Raw genomic sequence first — 21,782 nt, forward strand, 5'->3', positions numbered from 1 at the left:
GAATTATTTACTAGTCGATTATACTTTCAAACAAAGACCTTAGACCGAGAACGATATAGGTACGGAACATTAAAAGAAGACTGGCAAGTGAAATCAATAAAAATGTAATATTCTCATATAAATAAAAAAAAAATGTAATATTCAACTGCGTGATTGTGACAAAAAAAAAAAAAAAAACAGTGAGTGTGACACTGAGTCCCCAAAGGTCCCAAAAAACTTAGGGGATGTTTGAGAAAGTAGTTTGAGTTATATTGTTGGAATGTTTTTGATATACATATAAATAAAAAAGTGAATAAAAATATGTATAGTAATATTTAAAATGCATAATTTTGTGTATGAAGTGGCTTACCAAAGAAGCCATATCAAACATAAACAAATAAAAAACTTTCCCTTTCCCTTTCTTTTTTATTACACCTCTGTCCAAGTCCCTTACGAAACTGGTAACTTTGAAGTCACTATAAACTTCACACCTTTTGAGACTGTTTATTAATGCTAAATGGTAGAAAAAATATTAGTGATAGATTTAAATAATAATCAATAAAAAAATACCAAGTCAATTGTTGTTAAAAAAAAAAAGAAATTTTTTGTATATGTATTACTGTGTTTTCCTATAGAATTCAATTCAAAATCCCTCAGATTACTCTCCCTACCCAACGAAAAAGAAAATTGTATTACTCATTTTTCTAGGATTATGCCACTTGTCACGACTTTTACCATAATTTATTAAAATAATTAATTATAAGTGGTTAACAATTAATAACATAGATCCATAACTGTTTTTTTCAAAGTTATGACATAACAATTACGTCTATATACTCTCTCTCCTATAATTGTAAATGTTATGCCCTTTACGTAAGAATGGACCCCACAAACTTTGAATGTATCTGTATGAGACTAACCATGCCTGTTACATACCTTTCCTCTGCCCACTATCCCCATTTAAAGCTTAAACCAAGCTTTTGGCAAAAACACACACACCCAGCCACCATTATTTGAACCTTAAGGACCCAGATAAGCAAATGATCATGACCATGAGGTCCATGACAATCCAACTACAAGTCAAGCTCCAACTCCATACCATACTACTCTCCTTCCTCCTCCTTCCCACCACTTCAGTAGCAATTCTCACCAAACAAATCCAACCAGGCTCAACCCTTTATGCCTCTAACACAACTCAAACCTGGTCCTCACCAAACAACACCTTCTCCCTCACCTTCATACCCCTCAACCCCCCCACCACCCCTCCTTCCTACCTTGCTTCCATAGTCTTCTCCGGAGGTATCCCCGTCTGGTCTGCAGGCACCACTCCTCTTGACTCCAATGCTTCATTCCAATTCCACCCCACTGGCAACCTTCTCCTACTCAATGGCACTGGCCACACCATCTGGGACTCCGGCACCGCCAACCTTGGCATCTCCTCCGCTTCCCTCGACGACTATGGCAACCTTGTCCTTGCCAATGGTACCCTCCCAGTCTGGTCTTCATTCAACCACCCCACCAATACGCTCTTGCCATCACAGAACTTCACCACTCAACAAGTTTTGCGAAATGGGTTGTACTCGTTCAGTCTTCATAGTTACGGTAACATTACACTCAAGTGGGATAATGATAGTATTGTATACTGGAATCAAGGTTTGAATAAAAACTTAACTTCTCCAACCTTAGGATTACAGTCTAATGGTACTTTGTCGGTTTATGATACCACAATCGTGCCACGTGGGGTTGTCATGGCTTATAGTAATGATCATGGTGAAGGAAGTGATATCTTAAGATTTTTAAGGTTAGATGAAGATGGGAATTTGAGGATGTATAGTTCTGTTAGAGGGAGTGGGAATGAAACTGTGGAATGGGTAGCTATTGGGGATCAATGTAGAGTTTTTGGGTACTGTGGGAATATGGGGATTTGTAGATATAATGGTACAAACCCCATTTGTGGGTGCCCATCTCAGAATTTTGAGCTGGTTGATCCAAAGGATAGTAGGAAAGGTTGTAAGAGGAAGATGGAGATTGAGAATTGTCCACTGAATGTGACTATGCTTGATATGGAACATACCCTTTTGTTGACTTATCCTCCTCAAAGCATATTTGCAATTGATGGTTCACAAATCTTTTTCGTGGGTATATCAGCTTGTAGGTTGAATTGTCTTGTGAATCCTACTTGTGATGCTTCAACTATACTGTCGGATGGAACTGGTATGTGTTACTATAAGACTCCGGAATTCATTACTGGGTATCAGAGTGCAGCTCTGCGTAGTACTTCTTATGTCAAGGTTTGTCCACCAGTGCTTCCTAACCCATCACCTGGTTTGGTTTCTGGGAAGAGTGGTGGCTGGAGAATGCAATCATGGGTTGTAGCTATTGTGGTCATAGGTGTCGCTTTGGGTTTGATTGTGTTGGAGGGTAGTTTGTGGTGGTGTTGTAGAAGTAGCCCCAAATATGAAGGATTAAATGATCTTTTTGAGTATGCTTCTGGAGCTCCAATCCAGTTTTCGTTTAAGGAGCTCCAGCGCTGTACCAATGGATTCAAGGAGAAGCTTGGAACTGGAGGATTTAGTGCTGTATACAAAGGGGTTCTTGCTAATAGAACCGTTGTGGCAGTGAAGCAACTCGAGGGAATTGAGCAGGGAGAGAAGCAATTTAGAATGGAGATAGGTACCATAAGTAGCACCCACCACTTGAATTTGGTGAGATTGATTGGTTTCTGCTCCGAAGGGCGCCATAGGATTTTAGTATATGAGTTCATGCGAAACAGGTCTCTTGATAATCTCCTTTTCCAAACAGATGATAATAAGTCCAGAAAATTGTTGAATTGGGAGTGTCGGTTCAACATTGCAATTGGCGCTGCGAGGGGCCTCACATATCTCCATGATGAGTGTAGAGTCCGCATTGTGCATTGTGATATAAAACCAGAAAACATTTTATTGAATGAGAACTATACTGCAAAAGTCTCGGATTTTGGTCTTTCAAAGCTAAATACTTCCAAGGAAAATAAATACCGAACTTTGACAAACATTAGGGGCACTAGAGGATATTTGGCACCGGAATGGCTAGCGAATCTTCCAATAACTTCAGAATCCGATGTTTATAGTTATGGTATGGTTTTGTTGGAGATAGTGAGTGGGAGAAGAAATTTTGAAGTATCTGCAGAAACGAATTGGAAAATGCTTTCTGTGTGGGCGTATGAAGAATTTGAGAAGGGTAATGTCACTGCAATTGTTGACAGAAGGTTGGTGAAGGAAGAGGTGGATATGGAGCAAGTAGTGAGAGCTATTCAAGTAAGCTTTTGGTGCATCCAGGAGCAACCATTACAGAGGCCAAGAATGGAAAAAGTGGTACAAATGCTAGAAGGGATTACAAAGATTGATAGTCCGCCTTCTCCCAAAGGCCGTGAATGATGGGTTCCTGCAACCTGGAAAGATGTGCGCCTCAAAGTCACTGTTATCTCCCTCTTTGTAGCTTCTTCCCCAGCTGCCTCTTCATTATTTTCCTTGTTTCTTTTCTTCAATTTTGCTACAGTATATGGCAGGCTACCAATAAATCTTTCTCTTCTTTATTCTCTCTGTAGAACTTGTAATCTGTTATAGTCCTACAACGAGCCTAGATGCAATAATAAACTTCAAATATTCTTAAAGTTCATACTTAATGTCAAGTGCACTTGATTGCTATAATTTGAGAAGATTTAGAGTGTCGAATGCTTAAAGTAGTAGTAATAGTACCATAACTTAGTTGAAACAAACTCCAAATTGCCTACCTCACTCTTTCTTGGGCATATTTTTCCATGTTACTTCTTCCAATGGCAAATAAGCTTTTATTTTCGAGGCTGTTGATCTAACTCCCCTGTCAGATTTGCTTCGATTTCAGGCTCTGACTTTTCTCTTTCTGTGCTGTTGTGTACTTTTACTCTCTCTCGTATTGAGTCCTATCTTACTGCAATTGGCATGTGTTCTTCAATGACTAATTTTACTGAGGAGTCTTGCTTGCCTCCAATTGTGAAATCATTTGGGCACATAAGGGCTCCTAGTCTTATGGTTCTTGGTGTTTATACTTTGGCTGCTAAAACCTGATAAACAGTGGACGACACAGTCTTAATTTTTAATCATAGCACAGCGCCTTTGAGTCAAATTTTTATTACTTGCTTCATATAAATTTCTTGCAGGCTTTCTCTTCCTCGTACAATTTGTTAGTTCTTTAGATATTTTAACCTTTTTTTCTTTGATATAATCTTAATACAGGTTAAACAAGGAACCACCTAATATGACTTTTAAGAAGAAGCATAAGGGTGGGATTAATTTGACCTCAATAGTTGCCAACACACACCTGGACCTTGAAACTGTGAAGGCAAATATGTAGTGTATAAATAATTCACAATGCTGATATTACTCTTAGGTATGATGCAACTACTGATTACCTTATAGATGTCAGTGAAGGCAATAGAAAATATATGCCTTGCATCTATATTGTGAACAAGATCATTCAGATTACTTTGGAAGAGATAGGGATTTTGGATAAATTCCTCTCTAGTGTCCAATTAGGTATAGTTTTTTCCCATAGTAAAAGTTTCTTATTATTTAGATCCTTCCCTTGCCTTTCTCTCTCTTCTCTCTCTCTCCCTCTCTTTCTTTTCCTGATGTCAATTTAAGTATTTCATAATATATTGCAATGAAATGATTTGGGCTGAATCTACTGAAATGTATTTTTTGATAGGTAGGTGTCACTCATTCACCCGAACAGGATAAAGAGTAACTGGTGAATGAATGCAGCTTATAGTGATGTCAACAAGTTGTGTGAAGCTATTCCCTCTGTTGTATGGTTTCGATTGGTTCCAAGTTCCAACTATTGCTGTGGAGCAAAGAAAGTTGACATTGCAGGCTTGGTCTTTTGTCCATTTAACACATCATCCCTTGTACATTTATTTATTTATTTTTTGGTCTTGTCTTGTATAATGTTGTGTAATTACTTTTCTTCTTTTAAATGAATTTCTCATTAGTACCTAAACTGGTTGGAAAATGCTTTCTGTGTGGACTTATGAAGAATTTGAGAAGGGTAATGTCATGTCAATTGTTCACTTTAGGTTGGCTAAGCAAGAGGCGGATATGAAGCAAGTAGTTAGAGCAATTCAAGTAAGCTTTTGATGCATCCAGGAGCAACCGTCACATAGGCCAAGAATGGAGAAAAAAAAAGGGTACAAATGCTAGAAGGGATTACAAAGATTGATGGGTTAGTGTAACAAGAAAGATGTGAGCAGCAATGCCAGCGTTTTCTCCCTCTTGACTCTTCATTATTTTCCTTGTGTCTTTTCGTTAATCTAGCCACAATATAAGGCAGGCTACCTTTGATCTAGCCGCAATATTATTTTTTGGATAGAAGCTGTAATCTGTAATAGTCCTACTCTTACCACAAGCCTAGACTGCAATGGTAAACTTCAAATGGAAAATGCTACAAAAGAAAAAATTTTATTACAAAAGAGCAAAAAGACTAACAAAAAGATGCGACAATAAATGTAATTGGTACCACTTCACCTCATAATAAAAAAATAAACGTCTTAATTACTTTTTTGTGACTCATGAGTGACACATGAATCAATTTTGTAAGACTTATGTAATAAAATTTATAATATCTTTTTAAGAAATAAACACACACACAAAGGAGATAAACTAAGTGATGTCAAGGATCTTCTAAAAAAAATGATGCCAAGAATACCATAAATTTTACTAAATAAACTTATGAATTGATATGTTACTTGTAAGGATATTGGGCCCAGGAGTTCATTATCTATTTGTATATTGAGCCTATGGCCCAAGCCAAGGACGAGAGGTTGTCTAAAGAGGAGAAAACTTTGTCAGAAGAGACTATGTTAATAAATAAAGAGGTTAGTTTTGGTCATAATGGCTCAAGAGGATGGGCCGAGGATAAATGCCTCCTCGGCTAGCCAAAGCCAAGGTCCGAAAAGGTAGCCTGTCGTCCAGGGTAACGTTTTAGGAAGTTCTATTGGTGCAGATAAGCATTGCAGAGACATCAAACAGGGAGAAGTCCTAAAATATCTTAGGAGAAAGCTGCTGTCACTGTATTAAATGCTCTGTAGCTAACTCTCTGACTGTATTAATGTGGAGGTGATACCTAAACAGTGGTTGGGCCCCTCAAAACATTCTTGAATAGAAATGGTTTTTGATTTCTGAATGAGGAAGACACGTTTCATAAAAATAAAAAAATAAAAGAATGAGGAAGACACGTATATGTCAGATTTGGCACTGGGCTCCATGATCCTGAATTTTTATTCCTAATGAAGCATAGTACATATCTGACATTCATGTAAGAATTCCCAGTATATTGTTGTGCACTTAACTTGCATATGATTGTGCTGGCTAAGTCCATCCTTTGTTGGAAGAACATTAAAATCAGCAACAGATCTTAATATCTTTAATATGAATTTCTAAATTCTGACTTTTAGCTTGTGTTCTTTTGGGGGTGAAAGGGGATGGGTCGTTCAAACCAATTTGCATGTAAGAATTCCCAGTATATGGTTGTGCACTAAACTTGCATATGATTGTTCTGGTTAATTAAAATTTTGGTCAAACAAGTAGTTTCAAATTGACTTGATTACTTTGAACTTAATTTGTGGGCTGCTCTGGATTTAATGCATTGAAATTGATCATACTTTTGTTTGACTTTCTGGGCCAGCTGCGGGAGTTCTGTTCAAGAGATAGCTCCTTGGTTGTCAAGGAAATTTTTGGGGTTACAGAGTATGCCTCGATCCTTAATTTTGGACTTTTTGGTTCTCATAAAGAAACAAAGGAGTTAAAAAGTGCTACAAATTGTCATTTTGACACATTTAACTCTGCTGTTTTCTTTCTGTGATACTTTAAAATCATTGTTAGTGGTGCTCACTCATTTTTTGTTTTTTCCTCCCTCAGTGATGATGCAGACAAACTTAGGATACACACTCTCTCTGAAGCTGGGGATATGGATTCGCTTGAGCAGATGGTTGTGGGGGGCTTTTTCACTTACTGGGATGGCGTTATTGAAACTTGGTTACGGGTTTGAGCGATGTTTTTAACAAGTCCTGTAAACTTGAAAATTTTGATGAGATGCGTTCAGATTCTATCATAGGTCACTTTTAAGTAGTGTGTATGATCTCAATTTTGGTTGGGAATTTTCAGTACCTGAAAATCAGTGAGGATCCATTGACATGCCGAATATTTTGGCTTCAAAAGATAAAGGTGAATTGCAATTTATTATTTTTATTCATTGGGACTGGCTTTTGTTATTGTGAGTCTTGCGACAGATATTCTTTGTTCAAATGACAAGATGCTTGGAGGTATGATATAAGTGATTAAAACCAACAGCTTTTGGCTGGTTTGTGATTTAAAATCCTTTGCTTGGAGTTGGAGGTCAGAGTACTACTTTTTCAGATGGACTCGCGTCACCTACAGGTCTCATTCACTCATCTCTTTCTTCATTGACTTGGCAAAAGATATTAAAATCCTTTGCTTGGATCAATTAGAGCTTTGTGGTGTTGAATATTGATCGGTTGATCAGCTTTCTTGATGGTGTGTGCAAGTAGTGTATGTATATTAATAATGTGTTGAAATTTTGAGACGTGTCCTTTATTTATTGGGTTGGGTCCTGGTTAGAATATCTCAATCCAAATCATCATCCCATATTATACGGATGTGAATGAAGTGTGAAGATTCAAGATGCATCATATGGAACTTGATTGAGTCTTGAGGGTGCACAGAAATAAGAAAGAAAGTGAATAGCTTAACTTTATTTTCAAAAATAAAAAATAAATTTTGGATTTATAGCAAAATCCTAGAGTTTGAAAATATGAGAAAGAGTCAAAAGTAATATCTAAAAGCAAGTACAGAAAGCTCCAGCATATGGTAAAACTAAAAACAGGCTAAAACAATGTGATTAACTAGCACACTAACTTTTGAACTCACAAAACTTCCGATGAGCATCGATGCATGTCAGAAGACTAAACATAAAAGGCTGCCAGACTCTTTCTGGATGATGAAGATAAAACTGATTACAGATCTTGCAAGGTTACAGAAAAAACCTACAGAAATGGAAACAAAAGAATTGAAAAAAAATATGTATTCAGAGAGAGAGAGAGAGAGAGAGAGTTTACCTCTCATCATTGAATTGAACTTATATCTAGTTGCGACAGATTCTACCTCATGTATAGCAGTAAATAACAATTGGACAAATTAAACATTCAATTCTTTATGTCAATGAGTTCATCCCCAGGAAAAAAAAAATATTTAACTTTTATTTTTCAGAGCATATATGTACTTACTAACATACTCCATAGCGGGGAAATTATCTTTTCTGGCCTTTTCTTAACAACTCATGCTAAAGCGGTTTAATTAATAACTAGTCGCAGACCTACGCGTTGCGTGTGATTATTTTTTATGGTAATCTCATTATTATTATTATTATTTTGTAATTTGAACTAATTTAATGAAAAGTAATGCATTTCATAATCATATTTATCACAAAATAATTTTTTATTATTGTAAAATTGTTTTATTTAAAATTTGAAACCTTAATTCTACCATAGTTAGTTGACTAATTTTTACATCTCTAGGTCAATTAAACACGTTTTGCATGCTACATGTAAACCTTCTTTTCCATAAGGGTTGAAATAATGTGCGTAATATTTTTTTTCTATGGAAGTTAAAAAGAATAAAATTCACCTTGTCTGGATATTTTCTAAAAATTAAATTTGGAGATTCTCTTTTAATAATTGTGAAAATTCCAAACAATAATTCGGAAGGTAATACATGTTACATGTTCATGCTTTGATTGTGTAATTATATGATTGATTTGGGTTGTAATTTATAAGTTGAATATGGTGGTGTATATCCAAAAGGGTCTAACTATGTTGTTTAGGATATTGAATATAATGTTGTGTGTGATTTATAGAGTAGCAACGGTTGTCGTAATTAAAAATTGGGTTTTCATTGTCATTTAAGTTAATAAAAACCATACATATACTTTTTTTTTTTTTCCAAAAAAGCTTTACATATTTTTTTTAACGTGAATATTTACATATACCTTAATAAGTAAACCTTATACATTTCATTTTCTTAGATGCATAAAAAAAGACATCTATTCCATAATAATAGTGGCTAATTAGTTTTTTCATATTCTCATTTATAACGTTTCTTACTATTATCATATTTTATTGGCTGTTGATTTTCATAATAGAGGCATTAAATGAGAGTTAAATTCTTAGAACCTTTCATTGGATTTTAAAAAGTCATGGTGTGTGAAGAATATAAGCACTTAAGGAATTTTTTTTTTTATATTTTATTATTTTAAAAAGATTTTGAAAATTTTCATCTTTATTTCTTATATATTTTTATTATTACTAAAGAACGTTTTCCTCTTAGTTTTGATAATAAATATGATTTTCTAGATTAGAGTTTGATTAGTTTCAAATTTAAATTTTCTATGATTTTATTTAATTTTTGATTATATGATTTAATTAAGTGAATTTAATGATTTATTTATTTGCATTGTAAAGTTTATAATAACATTCGTAAGGTCATCTTTAATTAATTTTTTACTCCTTTAGCCGTCAGTCTCTCTTTGTTTTCCAATTAACGGTTACTAATTAATTTATTTAATTGACATTTGATTTCTTTTACGAATCTCTTTCTCTCCCTCTTTGCTAACATCCTATTGTTTTCCCAAATTTGATGATAATTCTAATGTACTAAATATGCATATTGTAACGTTTATTTTTATTTTTATTTTATTCCATTTTGCTGCCATGAAGTTAGTACATCCATAACTATTAGTTTATGATTTTATGATATGTTTGGTTTGATATTATTATTATTATTATTATTATTATTATCATAAATTTAGTGTTCCTAAAATAGCATATGTTTTGTATTCTCTTTTTCTATTAATGCATTGTAACGTTTTATGGGAATACTTTATAAGAAAACTGTTTTTTTTTTTTTTTAATTGAGTGTTTCTAAATTGATATTTGTTTTGTATTTCATTTTTCCATATATGCATTGTAACATTTCATGGGAAGACTTTATAAGAACAATTTTTATTTATTGAATAAAATATTATATGTTTAATTTAAAAAAAAGAAAATGAGACAAAATATAAATAATTATGATATGGAGGATGTTGCTAAATTTAAATGTTGAATAAAATAAGATGAGAATAAAATAATAAAAATGAAATGTATAGCAATAAACACCATATTATTTTAGTTATGCTATGTAACAAAATAATATTATATTTTTATATACTATCTTTATAATGCAGTAATATAACATTTAACAACCAATGAGAATAAAAAAGATAACAACATAAAATATAAAACTAAATCGTATCAAGCTGGATTACCTGTCAATTCCAATTTTGGCAAACTAACTGACTTTTAGTAGTCTAAAACAGATTTCTACGATGCATTTGGTGGAGCTTGCAATACTACATCAGTATGTTTTGATAGTCAACCTGTATATATATATATATATAAAGAGAGAGAGAGAGAGAGAGAGAGAGAGAGAGAGAGACGAGGGGGGCTTTTGTGTGTGGAAAAATAGAAATTATGCATGGAATAAGAGGGAGAATGACAATTTTATAGTATGAGTATAAGAATAAGAAGAGTAAAAAATAAAGGAAGATAAAAAGATAGAATAATATTAATATTGAGAGTAGTGGGGATATGAAAAGTTGAAATGGAATGAGAAAGGTTGAAGAAAGTTAATGTAGAGAGTAGTGGGGATATGAAAAGTTAAAATGGAATTGAAAATTTAATAATAAATAAAAATAATTAAAAATAAGATAAATTAAATATGATATTTTGATTGTAATATAACAGAGTTTTTAATTCACTTTAAATGTTAAAAAATTGTATAAAAAATTGAAAAAAAATTGATAATAATATGGCTGCTGACGTGGCTCAATGAGAGCGTAACAACATTAAATGTTACGCTTCAGCTTTTAGTAATATATAGATAGATATAGATGTCATAATATTACTTTATTTCTTCACAAATCACAGTTTCACTACTTGACTAAAGTAAATCCTCGCTTAATAAAAAAACAATATTTTGTCACACTTTATAATGACATTTAAGTGGTTCTATGGGTGTATCTATGGTGTGGATCACAAACAAGGAAGGTGTGTCATTTGACCCAAAAAAAAAAAGGGAGCTAAGCCCCTGATGCTTTTCTTCTTCCCCGATATTCTGTTCATTAGAATTTAATAAAAGAAGTGACCATGTTGCTTTTGAAAGAGTTAAAAGTAATTGATTTGACTTTCATTCTTTTTGTCATTTCAGCACATGGATTCTAACTGCAAGCTTCTTGCAGCACTAATATTGAGACTGTATTATAGGATAGAGATACACATATATACATGGTTTTAAAAATTGGACTGAAAGCAAAACCAGGTTTGTGTTCTGGAATCCACCAGAGAATACAAAAGACACAAGTCTGAATTTTTATTGATAATAAACTATGAAAAACGTTTACAAACTTAGGGGCCTATTTAAAGGTTCCTTAAAACTTGACAGACAAGAAAATATAATCTAAAATAACTCCTAATTGATACATAACTATAACAGGAATCAAATTTGACCTAAAAAGCATTAAATGCACCTAAAAACAAGAAAATAAATCACCTAAACCTAAAATAACGAAAATTACATAAAAATCAAGGGAGTTAATACCGTACCGGAGGCTGTACCGGTTTGCCCAGCGGTACGGTATATTTCGGATACCGGTCAATACCGGTGTACCGTTTTGAGTTTACCGCTATTTTTTATATTTTTAAATAAATATATATATATATATATGTATTTGTTTGTATATTATTATAATAAATATAAAAATTTACCATAAAACATTTCCTCAATTCAAAACTAATTATTCATAATTTTAGACTTTAGTATCAATTAAAAGAAAAAAAAAACACACACAATATAAAAAATAGAAAGCTTAAAAGTTACCATTGCATACTAAGAAAACAAATAATACTAATAAGTTAATGCAAATAAGTTATCATTCTACCCTAACAAAAATTCAAAAATTACAAAACTTAAAAATAAAAAATAAAAATAAAAACTTTTTTCTGTACCGACCGGTACGCCTGGTACCGGCCGGTATTGCCCGAAATTGGCCGGTATGGCCGGTACATAGCCGGTACGGCCGGTATTTAAACCGGTACGAAACATTAATGTTTCGATACCGATATGCAACTGGTACGGTATGTACCGGCCGGTACGGCCAGTACCGATACGGTATCGACTTCCTTGATAAAAATACCAAATATAAAAGATTACAGAAATTAATTAGAATATTTTGTCCTACATCACATTGGCTCCTCAAAAGCACATTGTTTTGCTAGTGGCAACATGGCAAACGACAACAAAAAACCTTAATCCTCAATTTTTGGGGTCGACTAGTGTAGACATTGCATCCAAATATAAAATATTATAACTGCTAGATCACAAATAACTAAAAGATACTTACCTATGAGAAAGAAGCAGTTGAAAACAACAGACTAACCATGTTTTACCAATTGAGATGAAACTTTAGAGCAAAATTAAAGTTCATTTAACCAGCATACATTTTGACAATTCCGAAACTTGGGAGATGGAAATATGGGTTACAAGGGAACCTTCCATCTCTTTCTCACAACATTTCTCTACTTTCTCTTCGTGCTGATTGTGGGTCGAAGTTCTAGACCAGTTGTGTTTTTATACATTTCTCTACATTTTTGTTTTTGACATTTTGATTTCTCTTTTATTTGTTGAAGCACAATTAGCCTCTATTCACTAAATATTTGAATTTTGGGCTTGATACTTTCCACAAATAATCACTTCTAAAAAACCAAAGGAGAGGTTTGGGCAATTTTTACATTTTTTTGCCCTAGTCACAAAACATTTCCAACAAAGGTTAATTAAGTAAATTTCATGAGAACAATAACATTAGGAATGTAATTAGCTAGGGTTGGTTTTTTTTTTTTTTTTTTTTTTTTTAAATTTTTGATTATATATTTTTGATGTAATAATTATCATGATGTCAAAGTTCAAATTTTTTGATATATATTTGCTACATACACAACTTTTATATATATATATATATATAAAGTTGTTGTGGGGGTAAAAAAAACTCAAACCTTAGAATTAGCCTTTGATCAACATAATTAATTTCTAAGAAAGGGTGAAAAAATTCACAATGGGAAGATTAGACAAAAAAATTGAATAACAAAGATGGTGGAATAAGACTCTTTGATTGAGAAAAACTACTTCCCGAGTTACAAAGTGTAAATAAATGGATATAGATTTTAGCTCTCTCTTTTTTTCTCTCTCTTGCTCTTCTTTCTCAATTTTTCTGGATCCTTTACCTTGTGGGCTAACTCCTCCTTCCTCCTTTCCAGCTGTGCATTTCTTGGGTGGATGACAGGAGATGCTTGTCCCATTAGACACCTCTTCTGCTATCTTTTGATCATGAAATGAGACTTTTGGTTTGTCTCTACTGTTTAGGCCAGTCATTCATCATTTAATGGGACAGACATTAGGTAAGAATACCTAATTAATGCGAAGATGACTGTTACTTTAGGCTATAATCGTTTTCTCTGTGTTCATTGGGAATGAGGATAGAAGTTGTGTCCTCGATAGATCCGTTGATCTCTTCTTGATTGGGTATTCCTTAAATTACCTCGGTAGCTGGTCTAGATCAGCATCATCTCATGGGCTTGCGCTTTTCGATGTTGGGATTTGGGCCAAGTTTTTATTTTGTGAGTCTCTTCGGCCCCAAGTCCACGCCCCCACCCCCAAGCTATGTAAGTAGCAAATATATATGAAAATAAAGTTACTCCATCAGAATTCATCACCCATTCCAAGTTGTGAACAATAATTCTGTGTGTATGATTGACACATTGACATTGCTATTCAAAAAAAGGAAGATTAGCTATTAGGATAACGACAATGTATTTCACACAATGTTGTATTTTAATGGGAAAGACATGATTGAGCTAATATATGGCCTGTTTGGATGGAGGGGGGAAGGAGGGGAAGTGGAGGGGAGTAGAGTAATGTTGGCTAAAAATAAGTTAATTTTATGCTAAATCTACTCTACTCCTCCTCAATCCAAACAAACTAATAATATGTAAGGAATGAAATATTAGTTTATTCATATTTGGGGCATGTGGTTGCAACAGTATTCTTTTTTAGTTTTTCAAAGAAGGGTGTGAGGGTGGGGACCTAGAGGCGAATTGAAAGGATTAGTAGGAAAGAAGAATTGAGCCGACGGTTACTTTAGGATCAAGGTAGCATTTGGATTCAGATGAAATGAGCTGCGTCTGCGTTTCTGGCATTTCACGCCTTTTTTTTTTTTTCAAGCCGTGAATGTTAACTTTTTCCATAAACAGTACACACCAGTGGGTCCCGTGCACTGTTCATAGGACCCCAAAACTTTACTTTTCAGCAACTTTTTCATTAAAATTGAGTCCCACGGTACTATTCACATATTTAAAAATTATTTTACTACAGTGTTTTCAGTTTTCAGCAAAATAAGCTGTATCCAAACGGACCCCAAGTTTGAATGGGATAGGGAGGGCGAGTTGTTTGATAAAGTAATGGCATGGCATGCTTGCTAGGTTCCTTTTTCTTTTTCTTTTTTCCAAATCATTTTGCAAGATTACTTGATTTGTGGTTAAGGTAATAATATGGAGAGTACTTATGGAGAGTATAGAGAGACACCAATCCCATGTGCATTATAATATACAAAATAAAATTTAATTTTAGGGTAACACAAACTCTCTTATTTCATCTAAAGGGAGGATCGTCCTACCAAAAAGAATGAAGAATATTTTATTCCTTCAAGCTAAATCTCCCTTATTTGGATGAGCAAAGTATCCACCCACTAATAAATTCTTGTTAAAAAAATATTGTAATTATTATGTATGAACCCTTGCAATCTAACTATAAGTTGTTATATTTATGTGGTGTTTGGTACGAAGTAATGTTTTAGGATTTTCAGGAATGTTTAAAGATTTCTATGTTTGGTTACAAATCATGCTAAAGAATCAGATGCTAGGGGAATCTAGATTCCCACTTTAAGCCTCTCTCAATAGGAATATGGATTCCCTTTAAAATAGGTGGGTATCCAGATTCTCAAGTTTAAAGGGAATTGTATTTTTTATAAATTGACAATTTTAACCATTTTTTCTTATCGTTTAAGCAATTAAGATAAAATATAAAACAAATTATCAATATTTTTTTTCCTTATCTTTATCTTTTTAGACCAAAACAATAAAAACAGGATAGACAACTTTATTGATATATTCTTTAACAACGTTCTATTTAGGTTTCACGTGTGAAAAAAAAAAAGTTTGAAGGGGACCCTCCATTATTGCCAGGTATGGATTAAGCTCTTTTAAAAATTATTATTAAGAATAAAGCATTTGAGAACTTAAATTGTTATTTTTGTATTGTACTTATCATTTTGAAATGTTAGACTACAGTTTTAATGAATTTGTCATAATTAATAGTTTTTATTTTGTTTTTCATTATTTATTTAAAGGAAGATTTTTTTTTTTTAAAGATTTGGTAATTTACATTCAAATCTAAGGATAGAATGAGAAAAATAAATAATTTATTTTAGATTCATGAGAATAAACCAAACATTATCATCTCACATTTTTAAGAATCTTAACAGATTTCTAATAAAACTAAACATAGAAATAGTTACATTCTTAGGCATCCAGATTGTAAGGAATCACATTTTCAAGAATTTGAATGTTAGGAGTAATGTGAATTCTCCCATATCAAATGCCAAATAAGGGTTTTAGGAGTTAGCTATTTGGAAAAGTGTGATTTTGAAAAGCAATAATTTTAAAATTAAAAAGTGTGTTTTTGAAAAACAAGGATTTTAAAACGTACTTTTTGAAATTTAAAATCAAAATGGAGTATTTGATAAAACTTTTTATTTGAAATCCGCGTGATTAGAATGCGTCTATAGGTTGAACAATTATTTTTATTTTTTATTTTTACAAAGGGCGTATAGCCGCGTTTCTGAAACGCGGCCATAGGTGCCGTACACAATAACAAACAGAGTCACTCTCTCGCTAGTGTTTCACCCAAAACCTACAGCTCCCGCGTGTTTTACCCAAATTCACACTCTCTCTCACTTCCTTACTAGCTCCTGCCTCTCACCGTCGACCTGCTACCGCCGACCTCCACTTCACCGCCGATCACCCTCACCGTGCCGCCGCCGTTGCGTTGCAGTGCTGCCGCCGATGATTTGGCTAGCACTCCAGCCCGCCGATCCTCTCACTCTTCAAGGTATTTGGTTGGGGTTTGATTTGGGTTTTTGAGTCGGGTATTTGCGTTGCAATGATTTGATCCTTATAAAATGCATTAACTTTTTCCCCTTTTGTCATTATCATTATCTGATAAAATGTAAGTCTTTATGCAAGTAAATCGATTTTGTTATGTTGTTTGTTCGTTTTTGATTTCTGGGTTTCGGTCCTTTAGGACTTTGAATGCTTGTGGCTCCCTTTGTTTGTGGGTCCTAGGGTTTTCGTTTGAACAAGATTGACCCATTCCGGCGATATCCATTCTCTGTCTCTCTAAACCTGATCTTTTTAAGGTACCAAACTCTCTCACTTCTCTTTTTTTGTTAAGCTTTCATGAGTTTTACATAATACCCTTTTGGCTAATCATAAATCTTTGCTTGTGATCTTGTTATGCTTTCAGCCTCCATCGGTGTCTTTGTTGGGAACTCGTGGACGGTACTTGCTTTTCCTATCCCATGTTTAATTTCAAGAATAACCCATGTATTGGATTCTAGTTTGTGCTCTGGGTCTAAGTGCAATTCCGAATTTTGTACATGTTCGTTTGTTATATTCTAGTTATAATATTAAGAAAAAAAAGAGAAGATATTGGATTTGATGAGTTTAAGCTATGCAGTGCAATGTTTGTGTTTATTCCTGATTTTATTTATTTATTAATATTTATTGTATATTCCTGAATTAATGTCCAAGTTTAAGAAAATAATTCAATAAGGGTCTTATATGGTTGGCTATAATATATGGGTATAAGAGTATTTGTGGGAAAACAAGGTGTTGTTTTTGATAGGCCCAGTTGTAGAAAACGAGTTGGGTAATTAATTTGGGGGTCTGGAGTAACTAGATTGTAATAGCTCTTCACTTGGAAGCATTTTCTTATAATAAGTAAAACAAATAATGACATAAAGGAATATATGGAGATATAACTTGTCGTTTTCAAAAGAAGCAAAATTCTTCAAGTGTAACAGGCAAAAAATAATTAAAAAAAGGAAAAAGTTCTAAGACTAGACACAACTACTCACTTAAAAAGTGATAAATGAAAAAAAAAAAACTTTTTTTTTTTTTTTTTTTTTCTTTGAAGAGTTTTTTCATCATTGTAAGTTCAAAAAAATCCCTTAATGCTACCTTCATTGCATTGATTCCTAAAAAGAATGATGCCTCTAATATTAGAGATTTCCAACCTATTAGCTTGGTGGAGAGTGGGTATAAAATCTTGGCTAAGGTCTTGACAAATCGTTTGAGAGTGGTTTTAGATCAGTTGATCTCTGAGAATCAGAATAGCTTTGTGGGTGGGAGACAAATCCTTGACTCGGTTCTTATTGTGAATGAGTGTGTGGATAGTCAAGGGAAGAGTAGGGTTCCTAGAGTCATTTGTAAGCTTGATATGGAGAAAGCCTACAATCATGTGAATTGGGAGGCTTTGCTGTTTTTGTTGAATAGGATGGGCTTTGGAGTGAAGAGGTGTAAGTAGATCTGCACTTGCATATCCACAATTCAGTTCTCTGTTTTGATTAATGGGTCTCCAACTGATTTCTTTGGTAGTTCTAGGGGTTTAAGACAAGGAGATCCGCTATCTCCCATGCTGTTTTTGATCATGATGGAGGTGTTTAGTAGAATGTTGAGAAGAGTGGAGGGAGCTAGTTTGATCCGTGGTTTTAATCTTGAGGGCAGGAGGGATGGTGGGAACGTGTTTCTCATCTTTTGTTTGCAGATGATACTATCCTATTTTGTGATGTAGATGTGGAGCAAATTCTTCATATTCGATTGTTGTTACTTAGCTTTCAGCCAGTAACAGGCTTGAAGGTCAATGTGCATAAGAGTGAAATGGTTCCAATAGGAGAAGTTGTTGATGTGCATGCCCTAGCTGAAATTTTGGGCTGCAGAGTTGAAACTTTACCTATGTCGTATCTTGGCATGACGTTGGGGCTTCACGTAATTCCTCTTCAATTTGGAATCCAATTTTGGAAAAAATTGAGCGAAAATTAGCCGGGTGGAAGAAGTTGTATTTGTCTAAGGGGGTCGATTGATGTTACTCAAGAGCACGTTATCTAGTCTTCCGACTTACTTTCTATCGTTATTCACAATTCTAACTCACGCGGCTAATAAAATTAAAAAGTTGCAAAGGGATTTTCTATGAAGTGATAGCAAGATTCATCTGGTAGGATGGATAAAGTTTGTGCGCCTATAGCCAATGGTGGCTTGGAGATAAGGAAACTTACTACTTTCAATAAGGCCTTATTAGGGAAATGATTGTGGCGGTTTGGGAAGGAAGAGGATCGGTTATGGAGGAGGATGGTAGCTTCAAAATATGGGGAAGAATGGGGGGGATGGACCTCAAAGCTGGGTAGGAGAGTTCATGGATGTGGTTTGTAAAGAGGTATTCGCATGGGATGGGAGGATTTCAGCAAAAACTGTCAGTTTGTTGTTCGGTTGGGTAATAGAGTGAGGTTTTGGCAGGATGGGTGGTATGGGGATCAACCTTTTCAATTGGCATTTTCAAGGTTGTATGGTATCACCATTGATAAGGAGGTTTCTGTAGAATCTTCTTTGCCAAGGCAGGGGGCGAAGAAGAGAAGAATTTGGGATGTTCGTTTTATTAGAGATTTTAATGATTGGGAGATAGATGAAGGGCTGCATTTTCTTCATATACTAGGAGCCAATACTCCTCCTATGGATGCTGGAGACTAGATGAGATGGAAATTGAAGCCTAATGAGGCTTTTGACATCCGGTCGTATTATAACAAATTAAGGGAAATTGAAGCCTAATGAGGCTTCCTCCGTACCTTAGGTTCTAATTTGCCTCGTTCTGAGCTTGGAGACCGTATGAGGTGGATGTTGACAAAGAAGGGGGTTTTTGATATTCGCTCTTTCTACAACAAGCTTCGTTGTCCTTTGCCTATTATCTTTCCTTGGAAAGGTATTTGGAAGGTTAAGGCTCCTCCGCGCGTCTCTTTCTTTGTTTGGACTGCGACTTAGGAGAAGATTCGTACAGGAGACATTCTGAGGCGTAGAGGAGTAGCTTTTGTTGACCGGTGCATTATGTGTCGTAGTAATGGGGAGACAGTGAATCATCTACTTCTTCATTGTGAAAAAGCTTATCTGCTGTGGAGCTTGGTTTTTAGAACCTTTGGGATCTCATGGGTTTTGCCAAGATCGGTTGCAGATACGCTTTTTGGTTGGTGGAATTGGTTTGGAAAGCATTCTTCTAGCATTTGGAATTTAGCTCCTTTGTGCCTTATGTGGTGTATCTGGAGGGAGCGGAATTGGAGAACTTTTGAGGATACGGACAAATCCAATAATCAGTTGCTCGCTTTCTTTAGTGGTTCTCTTTTTGATTGGTCTAGGGCTTGGGGAATCACCTCTAGTGACTCTCTCCCTTTGTTCCTTAATTCTCTGCTTAGTACTTAGTTCTTATGTTGGCTTTTGTTTGTTTTGTTGTATTTTCTTGTTGTTTGTTTCCTTCTCTGTAATCCTTGCTCTACCTTTTGTTTTTCATGAGGTAGCTCTTTGAATATACATCTTCTTACTTATCAAAAAAAAAAATAACAAATTAAGGGATTCTCCCTCAACTGTCTTTTCTTGGAAAGCTATTTGGAGAGCAAAGGCCCTAGGCATGTTTCTTTTTTTGTTTGGTGTGTTGCTTGGAATAAGATCCTAACGGGAGATAACTTGAGATTGAGGAGATTGGATTTTGTGGATTGGTGCATTATGTGCCGTCATTATGGAGAGACGGTAGACCACTTACTTCTTCATTGCGAGATGGCCTATCGATTATGGAGCTTTGTCTTTATAACTTTTGGCTTGTCTTGGGATATACCTAGATTGATACCAGACTTGCTTTTTGGCTAGTGGAATTGGCTGGGGAAGCATTTGTCTCAGATTTGGAACTTAGTCCTGTTATGCATCCTATGGTGTATTTGGAAGGAACGGAATCGAAGGACTTTTAAGGATTTGGATAGGTCCGATGATCAAATGCTTGCTTCTTTTAGTGGAACTCTTTTTGATTAGTCTCAGGCTTGGAGACTCACGTCTAGTGATTCCATTCCTTCTTTTCTTTGCTCCCTTTCTCTTTTGTAATTATTCTGTTGTTTAGTTTTCTTTTATGTTTTTTCTCTATTTTCTTCTTCTTGTACTTTCTGGGTTTGGGCTATGTTCTTCATGCATAGAGTAGACTTTCGTATATATATCATTCTTACTTATCAAAAAAAAAAAAAATTTGTGCCTTCCAATCTCAATGTCGAAATTCAAGTGCCATGCACACAAAGAACCAAATTAATCTATAAGTGGACAAACATTGGCGTCTAAAGATACGTGTATAACAAAAATATCCAATTAGGGTTGCAAACATCATGTATGAGACATTACACAAGCTTAGCACATTGGCTTTCAAAATAAGAAAAAAAGACTCTTGATGAGACAATTTTGCATTAATATAATTAAATACTTCTTTTCCTATCTGTGTGTATCTTGGGAGAGTACATGGGTTTTTGTACTCATTAATTCTTTGTAACAAAATAAGCTGTCTGTTATCATCATATTTAGATACAATATTAAATCAATACACAAATTTTAAGAAATTTCCATCCATGATAATGTAGTGTATGACACAATCTTTTTTACATCACATCCCAAGTTTCCAACTAGTATGACTGCAGTAGTGCCAACATCAGACATAGATTATGATGGTTTAAAGTTTACTATGTCACATTCCCTATCAAAACATGACTTAAATACAAAGCCTCAGCAATATGCCTCCTTATCTCAACAATAACATGCTATTTATTAGTCAATGTTCAAATCCCTAATTGTTGTAGGAAGTACAAGTAAAACTATGAAATTGAAAGATGGCAAGAACTGAAGGAAGATTGTGCATATCATGACTATTATGACTTGGTGGCATCCTTACCAATTTCTCTTCTTGACTCCAGTACCTAAACTCTCTCTAGAAATCTCTATATCTTGTTGTGCCATTCCAACTTTTAAATGACCATTCCGCGCATAGTCAACAAAATGTCAAGTTATCTAGAGTCCCCTCCCCCCCGGGCGGAGAGAGCATTAAAACTTATCCTCCAATGTAATAAACTATATAAAAATTAAGAAATTAAAAAACCAACCAAAAAAAAAAAAAAGAGCCAATCATCTTAAACTTGTCATACCTCCTCAACTTTTATTTCCAACTTCAATTTCATACGTTCTGCATCTCTTCCTCCAGTAGCCGCTTGTCTAAGAACTTTCCTATTAGAGAATCCCAAATAATCATTAAGAAACATGCTTTCGAAAGCAAGCAATATCAATCGAATTGCAATTCATTAGAAAGGCAACACTGAAAAAATGACTTATATCCCAAACCATCAAAGTCTATTCATACAAGCAATTGACAAGCCTATTTTCCATAAGAGCAAAAGTCATATTCAGGAGAGAGAGAGAGAGAGAGAGAAAAAAAAAAAAAAAA

General features: G+C 34.4%; 1 protein-coding gene and 2 long non-coding RNA genes across 3 annotated transcripts; all 3 read left to right on the top strand.

The window, feature by feature from the left end:
• Positions 1 to 912: 912 nt before the first annotated feature.
• Positions 913 to 3,636, top strand: LOC111992180 (G-type lectin S-receptor-like serine/threonine-protein kinase At1g34300). The gene has a single exon (XM_024024012.2). It carries the CDS (start codon positions 1,020 to 1,022, stop codon positions 3,393 to 3,395), a length of 2,376 nt encoding a protein of 791 aa, XP_023879780.1. The 5' UTR covers positions 913 to 1,019; the 3' UTR covers positions 3,396 to 3,636.
• Positions 3,637 to 6,665: 3,029 nt separating this feature from the next.
• Positions 6,666 to 7,245, top strand: LOC136071516 (uncharacterized). Its single transcript, XR_010632816.1, has 2 exons — positions 6,666 to 6,740; positions 6,912 to 7,245. It is a non-coding gene; the product is annotated as an uncharacterized LOC136071516 (long non-coding RNA).
• Positions 7,246 to 16,067: 8,822 nt separating this feature from the next.
• Positions 16,068 to 17,333, top strand: LOC136071521 (uncharacterized). The gene is made up of 3 exons (XR_010632822.1): positions 16,068 to 16,325; positions 16,518 to 16,632; positions 16,740 to 17,333. It is a non-coding gene; the product is annotated as an uncharacterized LOC136071521 (long non-coding RNA).
• The last annotated feature ends 4,449 nt before the right edge of the window (positions 17,334 to 21,782 follow it).

Source organism: Quercus suber, unplaced genomic scaffold, assembly GCF_002906115.3.
Source record: "Quercus suber isolate HL8 unplaced genomic scaffold, Cork oak 2.0 scaffold_321, whole genome shotgun sequence".
In the NCBI taxonomy this organism is placed as follows: domain Eukaryota; kingdom Viridiplantae; phylum Streptophyta; class Magnoliopsida; order Fagales; family Fagaceae; genus Quercus; species Quercus suber.

Excerpts from the sequence above, each read along its gene's own strand:
- LOC111992180 (XM_024024012.2), top strand. The coding sequence starts at position 1,020 with ATGATCATGACCATGAGGTCCATGACAATCCAACTACAAGTCAAGCTC.